The sequence below is a fragment of the Spinacia oleracea genome, chromosome 1, assembly GCF_020520425.1.
Source record: "Spinacia oleracea cultivar Varoflay chromosome 1, BTI_SOV_V1, whole genome shotgun sequence".
Lineage (NCBI taxonomy): Eukaryota > Viridiplantae > Streptophyta > Magnoliopsida > Caryophyllales > Amaranthaceae > Spinacia > Spinacia oleracea.
The window spans coordinates 126136670-126150824 of NC_079487.1; the positions used below are offsets into that span (position 1 = coordinate 126136670).

At 36.1% G+C, this 14155-nt stretch overlaps 3 protein-coding genes across 6 annotated transcripts; 1 reads left to right on the forward strand and 2 right to left on the reverse strand.

Annotated features, from left to right (window-relative positions):
• The first annotated feature begins 273 nt into the window (after positions 1-273).
• Positions 274-2133, forward strand: LOC110782889 (protein PLASTID REDOX INSENSITIVE 2, chloroplastic). Its single transcript, XM_021987136.2, has 3 exons — positions 274-591; positions 708-803; positions 1709-2133. Exons 1-3 carry the CDS (start codon positions 343-345, stop codon positions 1901-1903), a joined length of 540 nt encoding a protein of 179 aa, XP_021842828.1. The 5' UTR covers positions 274-342; the 3' UTR covers positions 1904-2133.
• Positions 2134-2230: 97 nt separating this feature from the next.
• LOC110782888 (uncharacterized) lies at positions 2231-5901 on the reverse strand. The gene is made up of 3 exons (XM_021987135.2): positions 5451-5901; positions 3430-3597; positions 2231-2730 (listed from the first exon to the last, which is right to left on the reverse strand). Exons 1-3 carry the CDS (start codon positions 5758-5760, stop codon positions 2507-2509), a joined length of 702 nt encoding a protein of 233 aa, XP_021842827.1. The 5' UTR covers positions 5761-5901; the 3' UTR covers positions 2231-2506.
• A 301-nt stretch (positions 5902-6202) lies between these two features.
• Positions 6203-12859, reverse strand: LOC110782891 (uncharacterized). Of its 4 annotated transcripts, none has more exons than XM_021987139.2 (10): positions 12714-12859; positions 12282-12564; positions 10572-10730; positions 10400-10483; positions 7863-7940; positions 7593-7685; positions 7364-7507; positions 7104-7211; positions 6814-6865; positions 6203-6728 (listed from the first exon to the last, which is right to left on the reverse strand). In XM_021987139.2, the coding sequence occupies exons 2-10, from the start codon at positions 12384-12386 to the stop codon at positions 6700-6702; spliced, it is 852 nt and encodes a 283-aa protein (XP_021842831.1). In that variant the 5' UTR covers positions 12387-12564; positions 12714-12859; the 3' UTR covers positions 6203-6699. The 4 variants fall into 4 exon arrangements, with proteins under 4 accessions (XP_021842831.1, XP_021842830.1, XP_056682691.1 ...); XM_021987138.2 differs by having other exon boundaries at positions 12674-12856; XM_056826713.1 differs by having other exon boundaries at positions 12294-12858.
• Positions 12860-14155: the final 1296 nt, after the last annotated feature.

Below are 14155 nucleotides of genomic sequence, written 5' to 3' on the forward strand. Positions count from 1 at the left end.
GTGCCTTATTATCTAATCCATGTTATAACCTTATCTTGTTCCCGAGTAAATTATTCTAAGGTAATTTTTTATCATTTGAATTTTTTTAAAATATATTTTTGTTACCGGCCTTAATTTCATTCTTAATTTCAAATATCTCGTCTCAATTCATTTGAAACGGAGAAAGTAATACTTTATCGGAAGGGGACTCCCGAGCCCGAGCCTGAGCCCGAGCCCGAGCCCGAGGGTGAAACAAAGAGTTCCTCTAGTTCTGTACAGTCTACATTAGTAACATTACCATTTGATGTTTATTTTCATAAGAAATGAAGGAGAATTAACAGATAAGGCGCAAAACCAAGAAAAATGGCTTGGAGCCTAGCACTTCCTGCTTTATCAATTGCTGCATTTGATAATTCATCAAACTTCATATCTTCTGCTACATTTTGTTCTTCAAATTCTCCCTTTTCCTCTTTTTCTGCTAGTTTCTCTACCTTCAACTCAAAGCAACAATGGATTCTTCCCTTACAGAAAAGACCTCACCCCACAAAACAACTCATTTGCAAGGCAGCTGAGTACAAATTTCCTGACCCAATTCCTGAATTTGCTGAATCTGTAAGTTCTGAACTCGTCTCAGACGATCTGACCAAGTGTTTTTAATAAGATATTGCCTGTTTTCTGTGGAATTCTCATGTGGTATTCTTTTCTGTAATTTGATTTGGGATAAGCAGGAAACAGAAAAATTCAAGACCCATCTTCAGAAAAAGTTATCAAAGAAAGATATTTTTGGAGACAAATTGGACGAGGTTGTGGGTATCTGCACTGAGGTAATTAGGCTGATTAACCCATTGTTAATTTTGATTCAAAGGGTGAATTTTGTGCTATTTGGTTATGCATGTGCATTAATTGGAATTTAATCTGGCGATTATTCTTGTTAAGTTGTAAATTGAGATTATTTGAAAAAGATTTGAGAAATTGCCAAATTGGGATGTTTGATTAAAATGGCAATTGAAAGCATTGTTGTTGAATTTGGATGAAAAAAGTAATATGGTGATTTCACTATTTATTGTTGGAAGGCATGCTGTGTCAAAACATTTTCCTAATCCAAATTTCGAGGCGAGTTGAAGCTTCTAGGGTTCTAATCCGGCTCAGTTATGTCATTACTCACTATCATCCTTGTAGAAGATGTAGTCAAAACTATAGTTATTGTAATCCCTAATATTACTCCTTGTCAATGTAAATCCCTAATTGTTAGTCAAAGAATATCTCTAATTCCTAGGATTAATCTACGGTTAGTTGTTACTATTATTTTTTTGGTTCACTACGAGGAGTTCCCACCGCCTTCGGCGAGTGGACTAATCTCCCGTGGGAGTTGTTACTATTATAGCTATATAATGTAATTCATACAATGTAATATATTCAAGCTTTCCAATTCTCTACACCATTACCATAAGCTTTTAGGATAGTGCTGCAGAGTGCAAATATATGAAAGGACTCTCAGGCTTATAAAACAGTTATATGAATCTATACATAAGACTTTAGTAACTTGTACTTCTACCGCGTACTAGTGTAAGTTACGGTCTATACTCCATGGAAGATGATGAACATTGTTCATCAATAGTGCAATAACGATTAGACTCGGTTTGCTATGGATATGTCATTCTGAAGTATGAGTTTCATTCTTTTGTTGAACTTATTACCAGTAAGTGGACTGTTATATTATTGTCAACAGATCTTGGATAACTTCTTGCACACAGAATATGGGGGACCAGGGACTTTGCTGGTACTTCCTTTCATTGATATGGCTGATACTTTGAATGAACGTGGACTACCGGGAGGACCTCAAGCAGCTCGAGCAGCTGTCAAATGGGCTCAAGATAACGTAGACAAAGACTGGACCAAATGGACAACCGGAAACACCAAGTAGCAACACCTCGCCAAAGTTTCAGTTTAAGTATTTTGAGATAGTTTTAGGCCAGGAATTTTGAAGATAGTTTTATTATTTTATTTATCTAGTTTGTTTGATTTATGTTCTTGTGAAATGTAGAACCACCAGGCATAATTAGAACGTAAAGCATCAGGCTTTTAGAAACACAATTAAGTAAATCGTACGGAGTATGATTTATTTATTAATGAAATTTTGCAATATCCAGATCATTAGCTATGTCGTTTCTCTTCCTGCAACATTTTACATTTGATACAACTTTGGCATACTGAAAACCTTGTGAAACAGAGAAAAAGTTCTGGAACAAGATCGAAATAATAGGCCGAATGGTATTTTGGCTTCTTCAATCACCAAAAGTCACAAACAAACTTAGAAACTGATTTTTCAGTTAACATCAAGTTACACTGCCAGAGATTGAACCTCATACCGTCATACGTAGTATTTACAACTAATAAACTCTGCCTTTCATCAGTTCATGTCACTATTTAGTATTTACAACTACTACATACTTGTACCATAAGACTGTAATAACTTTTTCAAGAACACTGCACGGTTATGATGCACGACAACATCATGCAAAACCATCTACACATTTGACTGGCGTCGCTCCAGAAGTTCTTTCCTGTCAATAAACCGCTCGAGCATCTCTGGTTCCTTCAAAACAAGACATTCTTCCTCCTTTCCGCACAAGTCATAGCGTCTTTTAGCAATGTAATCATAGACAGCATCCCTCACTGGAGTTGGAATTATCATCAGAGAACTCAAAGCTGAATAGGGGAATGGCAAGTATGACAGAACTTTCAATGCAGCTGCAATATATTCCAGATCCAATGTTAGAACACTATTTGACACTTGTAATTAATAGTAGAAGAAGGATTTAACCAATGACCATAGAAAGTGTTACCAAGATACAAAAACTTGGTTGCAAATTTAATTGAAGACACCACCAAAAAGTGTAAAGAATCAAAACACTTCAACCGGTTACCAAACCAAATTACCAATCACGAGAACCTGAAAACACCACAGTGCATGGGTCTACTTTTGAGCATGATTTTGTGTTCTCAACCACCCACTTCTAAAGAGAATGTGTTTCACACTTTCAGAGCTATAATCTAGTTGCGCTAACAAACTAAGTCATTAACCTCATTGGGTTACCTCGTCTATGTCAAATAGACAACGACAAAAAGAGAAAGCCCAATTTTGCATGTAAACTGACACCGCCAAGTACTACAAGCCATATGCATACAATTCAATAACTACAACCCCAATGCAGACATCAATAAACTGAGTAGGACTGTAGGAACACACTTTCTATGATAATACAAAGCTGGGAGAAACAGAAACAGAACACAGATGGTACAATTATCACTGGCTAACAGCTAGTAGACAGAATGCTTCCAGGGAGATGAATTGACAAAAACTTGAATCGTAAGGCACGAAAACTAGCATGGTAATAAATCAGCAGTTCAATCTTACAGCTTATGCTGCAGGAAGAAGAGGGTCCAAACCTGTGGAAGCTTGATGGTATTGTCCTAGACCTTCGATGAATATAAAGCGGCGAAGCACGTCCTTTCTTTCCATATCACAAAGTTCCATATATGGTTCAGCAGTCTTAGACTGAAGGCAACAGAACTTGATCTTCCCATACTTATCAGCCTTGATAATCCACTTCACACCTGCCAACAAATGAACAAGAAAATAAGACTCTCTGCAAAAGACTGTACATATGTTAATCATGCTAGTAATGTTGTTTCAAGTTCGGTAACGAGTGCCCTTAAGTAGATTTAGGTCACCTTTTGGGTCAAGCCCATTTTAACTGATTTTTAGGTCACCTCTTGAGTTCATTCTAACAGTTTTTTTTTAGGTGTAAGATTTTTGTTGAAGATCTTAATAATGATTTTTTGAGCAGGAATGATTTTTGGATCGAGTCAATCTCTAACAAGTCTACTACCCATGTATGCATAGAATGATAGAAGAAGAGTCAAATATCAATAATAGCTAATTCAATTACTCAACAGTCAGGTTTCTTATTGATGCTTAATTTCCAGAAAGTAACATCAACTTATCAATTCATAACTCTTCTTGGCCAGGGCCGGTTCTGGGGCGGCGCGGGGTGAGCGACGGAACAGGGCCCCATATTTTAATTTTAAATATAGTGTAAACAGTTTCCTAAATAACATAAAAACTAATATGGAGCATTGGTTAAGGTAACATGATAATGTATAAAAGGTATGGGGTTTGAATCCCCTTGGCAATAAAACTGCATTTTTGCATGATTTCCGGACATTGACAGGTGTCCTTCCTTTGACTGAGTATTTTTTTTTTCTTTTTTTTTTTTAATTCCGCGGAGATTACTATGCAAACAGTTGGGATTCCCAATTAGTCGATTACTGGAAAACAAACATTCATCCCTTCTTCTCTATTCTCATAATCTCATCCAACTTTGAATATATACCTTTCATCTCCAATTTAATTTCTCCTTCAAATCGTTATCAAATCTCGTTTTCAACGGATTAATCTTCAATGTTACAATAAATTGATTATTAAACCGTTATTTCTCACCCTAATTTCCCTATATGTACAAAAAAAGTTCTTCAATTTTTAAAAATAAAAATACAAACTTGATTGCTCTAAAAATCCAATCTGATTTCTTTTTAAGTGATTCATTAATGTTTGTTTTTTCTTATGTTTATCATTTCGACAAATTTTTTAAGGGAAGTTTTTTGTTTTATAAAAATTGATTTTTTGATTAAAGTTTGAATTGAGGGCCCATTTTAAAAAATTGCACAGGCCCCATTGATAAGGCGTAGTTATAGCCCCGGCACTGTTCTTGGCTAATAAATTTCTATTAACCCATTAGTCAAAACACCTAATACAACCAGCGATTGTCTAACCCGCTAATTTTGACACGGCTTGATCTTACCCAGGAAAACATACATATAATGAACTTCTTAATCGGTTGGAAAAGGTCAGACCAAAAACCAAGTTATGCAATAAGAAGAATAAAACGTGGCAACGACGTAAATGTCAAATTAGACAAATGACCTGTAATTTTGTATCGCTTTAAACATCAATTATGTGAAATTCTAGGGTTAGATAGAACCAAGTATCCAACACCAAAGAATTACCATCAAAACAAAATAGAGAGTACTCCAATATGATAAGCAATTACACAAGCATTCTTCAATTTCAATGCAGTACTAATTCAAATCATTAAAAAGTTATGAATGAACAACAATTGCATTTCCAAACTTATTGACGAAAACATAATTAAATTATTTTCCACATTTACGCCAAAATTGAAGAAAAACATGAGATTTCTAGCAAATGCAATATTAATACTAGAAATACTAATGCTGAGAGTTGTGAAACAAACTACAATTTCATTTCGATTTTTTCTGACGAAAACATCAAATTGAATAATGATTGAATTCCACATTTATACTAAAATCGAAAAATTCATGAAATTTCCAGCTCAAATACATTAACAGAATGCAGAAAAACAGATGAACAATGAGAGAGAGAGTACCGGTATGGCAGAGACGACAGACGCCGTCAAAGACGACAACACGCGGCTGAAGGAGATCGGGCAACACAACGGGCTTGAAAGCAGTAACTGGAGGCGTATGGAGGCGGTCGATTCCCTCATCATAGTCGTCGGCAAGTTCAGCCACTGCACCGGCGGTGGGAGAGGACAGTGGATGTGTCGGAGGAGGCGAAAGCTTCGAAAGGGAGGAAAACACCGGCGGCGGCGGCGGTGGTGGTGGTTTTGATTTGAGAGTGAGAGCTCGAAGTAGAACGTTCCGCATTGGACTAAAGCTCATTCGACATTCGGTCATGGCCTTTGATTTCTTTTTCTGGCGGAGTATTTGGTTTCTGTTGTAAGGGAAAATGGGAGGAGAGAGAGTGAAAATTTGGGAAGATTTTTTATATGGGCCTTGGCTTGCTTGAGCCCCAAGCCTCCAAGAAATGTCCTCACTCCTCACTCCTCACTCCTCACTCAACCTAGTTGATCGCTTAAAGTCTTAAACCCCTAACTTTCGCATTAGAGGATTTTTAGAGTGTAGTGTATGAATTTATAAATATAAGTATGGAGTAATATGCTTTATACTTTGTATGTTATATACATATTAAGTACAAATAATAAATTTATTATGGCATTTAGTTAATTAACTAAGGTCAACCTTTGTCAAAGATTGGAATTTAGCAGAACCCTAAAACGTTTGCATAACATTAAAAAGAAAAAGAAAAAGAAAAAGAAAAAGAAAAAGGATACGGGTATAGTTTCAGTCCAAGCTTCAAATACGCTAAACGAACAGTTTACAAACCTTAATAAATCGCATGATCGATTAAGCACAAAGTAAATGGATAAAACTCTTCCGACGGTTAATCAATACGGAGTACTATTTTAATACAGGACATCCCAAAAATGTACTCCGCCGTATAATGTAACAAAATTGTCAAACAGAGTATATATATACTTGATATTTAGTATCTGGGATCTGTTGAAAATCTGGAATCTTGTTCCAGTATCACCACAGGCTTTGTTTCTCCATATCGATATCTCACAGTTGTTGCTTCCATGGAATCAATTCTCTCTAGATATGTAACTACAAAGTTTGATGTCACAGGGCCAATGATGCTGATTTTTCTGAGTTAAGTTGAGCCACGCAAATTCATATCCATTATTCGCTTGTAAACCAATGTTTCTTTTGCTATTGACGGAAGATGGAAAGCTAATAATGTGGTTCCAAAAACTCACTTAGCAACATCTACAGCTAAGAGAAAACCTCTTGTACTTCACCATCTGTAACAGCAGAGTAACAGTCAGCCAGAGACCAGGAATTATTTTATACTCCGTATTATATAGATCGGAAAAGAGTGTACCGCACCAGCAAGACTAACGGCAAAATTTGCTTGTGCATCAGCATCAGAGTTAAATTCCTGCAAAAAATGTCATTTTACATATGAATAATTTAGACAAACTAGCAACATTTTTTTTATTGTCTGATCAAATCATTTTATAGAAAAGCCACAATGCATCAAGCAACTGTGTTATAGTCTTGTACTGGTAGTTTAATTTCCATCTTATCACCACCAATACCATCCATTCAGATTTCAGGTAATAAATATCACAAAAGAGTTGTTACGCTAGAAGACTAGTAAATGGCAGCATACCCACCCTTAAAACATGACTGATCTTAAAAGAAGCAAACTGCTCCATCAGTTTCTTTGCCTCTGCATGCAAGATAGACATGTTTTCATGCTTGACCTTCCATAAACCCTGAATCTGCATTTCAGAGGGTAATGTCAACTCCTGAACTAATGAAGTATCTGCAAAACTAAGCATAAAATTTAGAAAATTGCATGAACAAGTCGACGACAAAAAGATAGCAACGTGGAACTTGTTCTCTAGAAGAAAGGAAAGAGAGAAAGCAAAACCTGCATGCAGACAAGTTTGCTGTCACCTTGCGCTTGAATAGTTGTATAACCCATCTCACGAGCTTTCTTTAACCCTAAAATAATAGCTCGATATTCAGCAGCATTACAGGTGGCAATTCCCAAGCCTTGACGTATTCTACAAATCTATATGGATACTTGAATCAGAAAGAAAAACTAACAGCTGAACATTGGAAAATCAAATTAATTATTTATGATATTAACTTTATACCAAGGTTCCACTTAAAGTTCGAAGCACAGCTCCAGCACCAGCTTGTCCAGGATTTCCTTTAGAAGCACCGTCAAAATGAAGAACACAGGTTTTCTGTACATCACAAACAGGCAAAGGATCAGGTTTCACTACAGTATTTAATTAGTAAGCACCACCAAAATATTCCATTCATCAACCTCATACAACCAAGTGATTATAAAAAACTGCACATATTCAGAACCAGACATTCATATAGTCATCGTGGGTCCAGACCAACTCAAACATACTCACAGTATCAGAAGGCGCGTGATCCAACTTCTGAAGCTTGCTTAATTGATCAATAGAGGTTGACAGCAATCCAACATCCTCCTGCAGAATAACAAGTGCACTGTGAGAAACACTTGCGACTATTGGTATTGACAATTTTCCAATTTAGCAACGACATACCGAAGTAGCCATTTGTTGATCATTGACACATCAGAATTTTACGGGGAGCAGATGGTAAAAAGATAATTTGTATTCAAATGATAGGGATCAAAGGTAGTAAATGAGGAGCTCAAAACACGATAGTAGAGTACATATCAGTCCCATTTTCAAATAACTTCCTGAGATATGTGCTTAACAGTCCAATGGAAGCCAGTAGGTAGGTATACTCTTCAACAATAATGACAGTCCTCTCCAGCCAAATTATTCATGGCAATCCAAGGAACCAAAACCACATTAACAGCTTCCTTATTTCATTCCTTCCCAGAAACACCAAACCTCTGTATAAGCCCCTTACAACCTTTGTAATGAACTAGCCTAAGGGAGACGGGTACTGTAGGCAACGCATAATTTAGTTGTAAAATTGTCTTGACAACGAAGGAAGTTAGTTAGTTAGTTCTTAGAAATGTTATATATACTTCCCAAAAAGTGAGAGAAGGCAAGCAGAAAATTGCTAGTCCATTATTTTAGTTTTAACAGATTTTATTTTGGGAGTTCAGGATTGTAAAATTCCAATCAACTATCAACTTTTCCCCTAAATCTTCAGCACCTTCCTAATTCCTAATTTCTGATTTTCCAACTTCCAGTCTATGACAATCTTCTCCACAAAAATTCTGAAGCCATACTGTGGAGAATTTAGTGTTGTTACCACAGATACACATAAAAAGGGCTACACAGTTGTCCATGACTCCACCTCCAAAGCCATAGATTCAATCAGAGTCACAGTCCAAGCAAGAAATACATCTTCGAAATGTCAGGTGGGTGGGACGGGGGATGCAATAGAAGCCATGGAAAATTATGACTGGTTGTTAATTTGTTATTTTTCATTCTAGACATTATATATACCCATGTCAGACACTAAAAGCTCTGACAAGGGTACGGAATCCTTACCAGACAGGGGAAGACACTACATTTTCACCCACACTTCTAATACCTTCAACCGCAAATTTGTGAAGAAAACATGTAAAAGGAGAGGAAAAGAGGAGAATAATGAAATATAGCCTGACATACAGTCTTGAGATTATTACAAGTTTAACAAGGACTACCAAACAAATCAATCTGAAATGAGTGTATATTTAGTTTGTAACCTAAAAAAGCACATGCCAACAGTCGTTCAAATTTGGTCAATGTTCTATGATTGTTGTGTCCCCACAACAGTTATATAAAACACATGGAGCCTAAACATGTCTGACACTCGAAAATCCTTTCCCATGATATGAAAAGCAAAAATGATTGCCACAAACTGGGCCACATTGATCTCCCCCTTACAAGTACTTACTAGAGTGAATAAACCTAAGGCTTAGCAAGTAAAGAAAGTGAGTCAGACTGCAACACAAATTTCAAGGGCCAACTATGTATAATAAGCAACAAATTTTCCATCGCAATCATTCATCAGAAGAACTCACTACATTATCAAAACAATAACCAAATGTCTCAACTGAGGCTCCACCGCCCCAGCCTACGTAGAATAAAGGGAGACAGAAATACTTAGCTTCACCCTTGCATGAATAATAGCTGTAATTGCATTAGACCCTAGAATAGAAATGCATAAAAATGTCTGCAACTTGACAAGAAATAAAAAAAGCAGGGAAGGTTTGGTTGAAGAGTCTTAGGAAGATAATTCTAGGTGGTTGAGAACTCTTGGGGGAAGACTCCTAGATGGATACAGACTTTACGGATACGGCAAGGAGCAACATTCAAGTGTCTTCCCAGGAAGTGCTTATTCTTATATAAACCAGTGTCCCCACCATACTGACGGCTTGACGCCAGGAACACGTTCTCATGCAGAACAAAAACCGTACTTAGGCACGTAGCTAAGAAGTATAAGGTGCTCATTAGTATCACTTTGAACTCTTGATAATTTCAGCATAGAATAAGACCTTGATGAGCCAGATCAAATTAAAGCACTCCAACAGTTTTACAATGACTGGTTGAAATGCTTAAAACTTTCTTCACTGTTACGGTGACACTTGAACATCTAGATTACAAAAAATCACATAATAAAAATTATACAGTAAAAATAATTTATAAAACCAGTTTTGATCAGTGATAATTTACTTAACTAGTTAACTTTCACTTTGCTTCTGTAAAAGACTTCAAACAAGATAAACATTGATAAAGCAAGCAGGAAATTTCGTGGAAATAAGCAAGAAGAAACGTTTGCATCAATAGCCATCTTCCACAAAGAGTCGTGATATCATGATATGACTTATGACAATTCATTCATATCACAAAGAAAATGTTTAGGCTAGACCAGAAATGTCAGGATATGTCATAAGTAACTGGAGAGAACGTAAAAAAAACAAGTACTACTCGTTGCAGCTTAATTTACTGCTAAAACTAACCACATTTCCAGGTTCTAGCACATCGTGAGGCCTCTTCTGTGGCAAATCCGTGTTGGATGTCTCACCTCTGGAAGATGCTGGTTCCTAAATAGCAAAGGAAATAGCACTGCATTATTCAACATCCACCACAACACTATTGAGTTCAAACTTCAAACTGTTCTTACGGTCTTACCTGAAAAGGACAAGGAACTAGTGTGCCAAAAAGATCGTCTTTCAGATCAGAAGCTTTGATGGTATATAGTGCATTGTGAAGCCCACGGGAGGCAAGATATTCCTCAGCATCCTTAGGCAGAGAATATCCTTTATATACACTAACTGGAGGGTCTGATATCTGCGCCATTAGAAAGAACAGTAGGCTGACATTATTTTACTATCCTGTGAGACGCCACAAAAATATAGCAAAAGCTAAAGAGAATTTATGAAAATTGTAAACTGTTTCCATCTCAAAACAAATGGTATCAATCTAAAAAGTGCAACTACCTAGAAAACAAAGCCTTGAATGTTATTTTTTTAAGGGAATACTATAAAACAATTACAACCTCAGAAAAAGAACTTAAATTGAGGTAAACGCACAAGTGCACTAGTGGGATATGTCAGTTGCAAGCATACCCCCATCAACAACATAGAGACTTGTAAACAATTTCCCAATAGAAATTCCTACAACTATCACATAGTCGTAACTACTTTGTACGAGGTATTCCCACATCTTCAGAAACTCATACAGAATATGACACTTGAAGCCAGAAATACCTTATCGATATGTTAAAGGATGGGGATTGTCTTACAGCTCTTACTTAGGATATACTTCGTATAAGCAATTTGTCCTTATTATGCATATTTCCTAGTGGATACTATTATTATGAGATCTATGGTATAGTCTGGATGAAGGTCTACCGATCACGGGAACCTATCTGCACAAAGCCACTAAAAACCCATTCCTTGGGAATTCAACAAATGGTAAAACCCCAAAATAACAACGAAACCACTCTTATCACTAAATTTAAGTCTTAGCAAAGATTAATTCGGATGTTAATTCAGTATAACATAATCAATGTTGAGGAACGGCGAGCAAAATCAGCTTTCTCTAAGGCATAAAGTGCAGAAAAAATCATTCTGCTACTTTCAAAATTTCAACCACGAATGCTCGTAACCAATGTATACTTTGTCAGCTTATCGTATCACACATTTCCTACAGATTTACTGATGAATTCCATCCTATTCATTGTACAAATTGTTGCAGCCAATTTCAATCTAAAATATAAGTCACTCTACAATTGGCATTGCACCCGTATTCAAGTCCGAGGCAATGCTCTTTTTTTAAAAGCAGTATACCCCTCCCCATTATTTATACCTTGTAATGATCTATTGAGCTCCCAGTCCAGTATACACTGTACACTACATACACTTATCGAATCTCTTCTACAGGATATTACTGCAGGTTTACGGTTCTTCATTTCTCACCCCCTCCCCCTCCTGAGATAGGGCTTCATGAATATTACTGCAGGATATTACTGCAGGTTTACGGTTCTTCATTTCTCACCTACTTTCAAAACTATTACGAGTTTAACATAAGCTGTCATTTTTATAATGTAAACACAACATTATAGGCAATTCCATATCATAAATACAATATTACATGCCAATTTACAATGCCAGTGTATTTTAATCAAATTAAACCAAATAATGTGTAATATTAGCCAAAAGAACTTATATTTGAACCATAATGAGTAGCAATATCTGCATATTATATTTAAGCACACTTGAAGATAGCAAAAAAAGGTACTTTCCCCAATCCAAATAAAAACAACAGTTAAGCTAAATTATTCAAAAAAATTACTAATAAAATTGAAAATTGAAAACAAGGGCAGGTAAGTAAAATCACCGAAGAGCTAACTTGATCTTGGCAATCACTCAAAGTCTTATAAACACCAACAATATCCCCCTTTCGAACCACGAAAAACGCCTCCTTCTCCTTATCGTCCTCCATTACCGCCTCCGGCTTCGATTTTTTCTTCGAGGGAACCTTCCTCTTAGTAGAATAGCACTGAATTGCACCAATCCTTGAAAACACAGATGCTGGTGATGATGAATTCAAACTGATGGATTTAATTCCTGGGTGATTAATACTCCTTTTCCAAGATAAATTGGAATAACAACAAGAACTACTGCAACCCACAATTGAACGAGCTGATTTTAGTAGAATTGATGAAGAGTATGAAGATATTTGGGATAACAAGCTATTCATCACACTAAACTATATAGGAGTATACCCACCAAGAAATGGGTTAGTTTTGATGCCAGAAATGCACGTTACCATAAGGGAAAGACGGCTGAAGGGGCGGCAGAGATGGGTTTCCGGCGGTGGAAATACGGCGGATGAGGAGAGAGGGAGAGTGTGCAGTGAGAACTGAGAAGAGGATCAGGGATGGGGTTTTGCCGTTTTGAGGTTTCTGGGTTTATTAGGGGTTTATAGGAGCCGTTCCGAGTTAATCCGGTTGATTGGGAAAATTTTCCAATTAAATGGCATTTTCGTAAATAATTGATGCTTTTATTATGAAAATGCCATTAAGTTTGAGTTATAGTACAGTGACATGTCATTAAATATGGGTCATATGTACGGTCATTATTGTATTTTCATAATACATCAACAACTCGCAATATACAATAAGCTTTTATTAATAAACAATCCACAACTATAAATATATAGTCAACGATAGTCAACGATAGTGGTATACAATCAATACCGAGTAATATACGGTCAATAACTACAAATATACAGTCAACACCTAACAATTTTCAAGAAAAATATTTACGAAAATGTCATTTGATTGGAAATTTTTTCCAATCACTGAGATTAACTCGGAATTTCTCGGTTTTTAGAGTTCAAAAATTTTATTTTTATTTGATTTTTTTTTTCACAACCGTTCATTTCTTGTTTGATCGATCACATTGACGATCTCTACGACGATTAATGTTGGCTGACCCCAAATTACTGTTGTTTATTGTAGTTGAGCAACTTTTTTACAAACTACAGTGAAGTTATTCTTCGCAAAAGCTAAATAAATGCAGTAAAAAAACCTAAATGTAGGCTAACTGAATGACCAGTGTATTATCCCCGCACGTATAATTCTTTACCAAATAACCAAATTCATAATAGTAGTTTTGACGACAGAATGTATCTTCTTGATCTTATTTGTTATGTGCGGAGTACTGTATTTGTTAAACTCAATTTTTACACTATTCACACTACGATTTTGGCCATTTTTTACGATATGTACGTAATGAAATTTTATTCATGTGGGGTCATGTTAGATTCATATCGATATATATTTTCTAAATATTATTTTTTTATAATTTTTACTTGCACACGATTTGAGATATTAAGAATCAAAATAATAGTTAGAGGAATAAAAGTCAACTATGATGCAATATTTTCGAAACGGATAAAGTATGACTTCTTACGTATGTAATTGATTGTTCTTTAAAAAAAATATGAAACCAAAAAACTTACAAGACAAAAATATTCTTTTTCAACAAGTGACCAAGTTTATGGTTTATCCTTCTCGATTGGCGAATGCTTTCGGAAAATCGATTTTCCGAACGGGTGGTGAAGGGTTCTAAAAATTATTTCCGGAGGTTTGTCAAGGGATCCGGGATTTCTATCGGATAGTTGTTTAATCAGTTGGGAAATTTAATCCGGTGGATTTGTTTATTGTCGTCGCCTCGTTGGCATGCAGTCCAGTAGTCTTCCTAGAA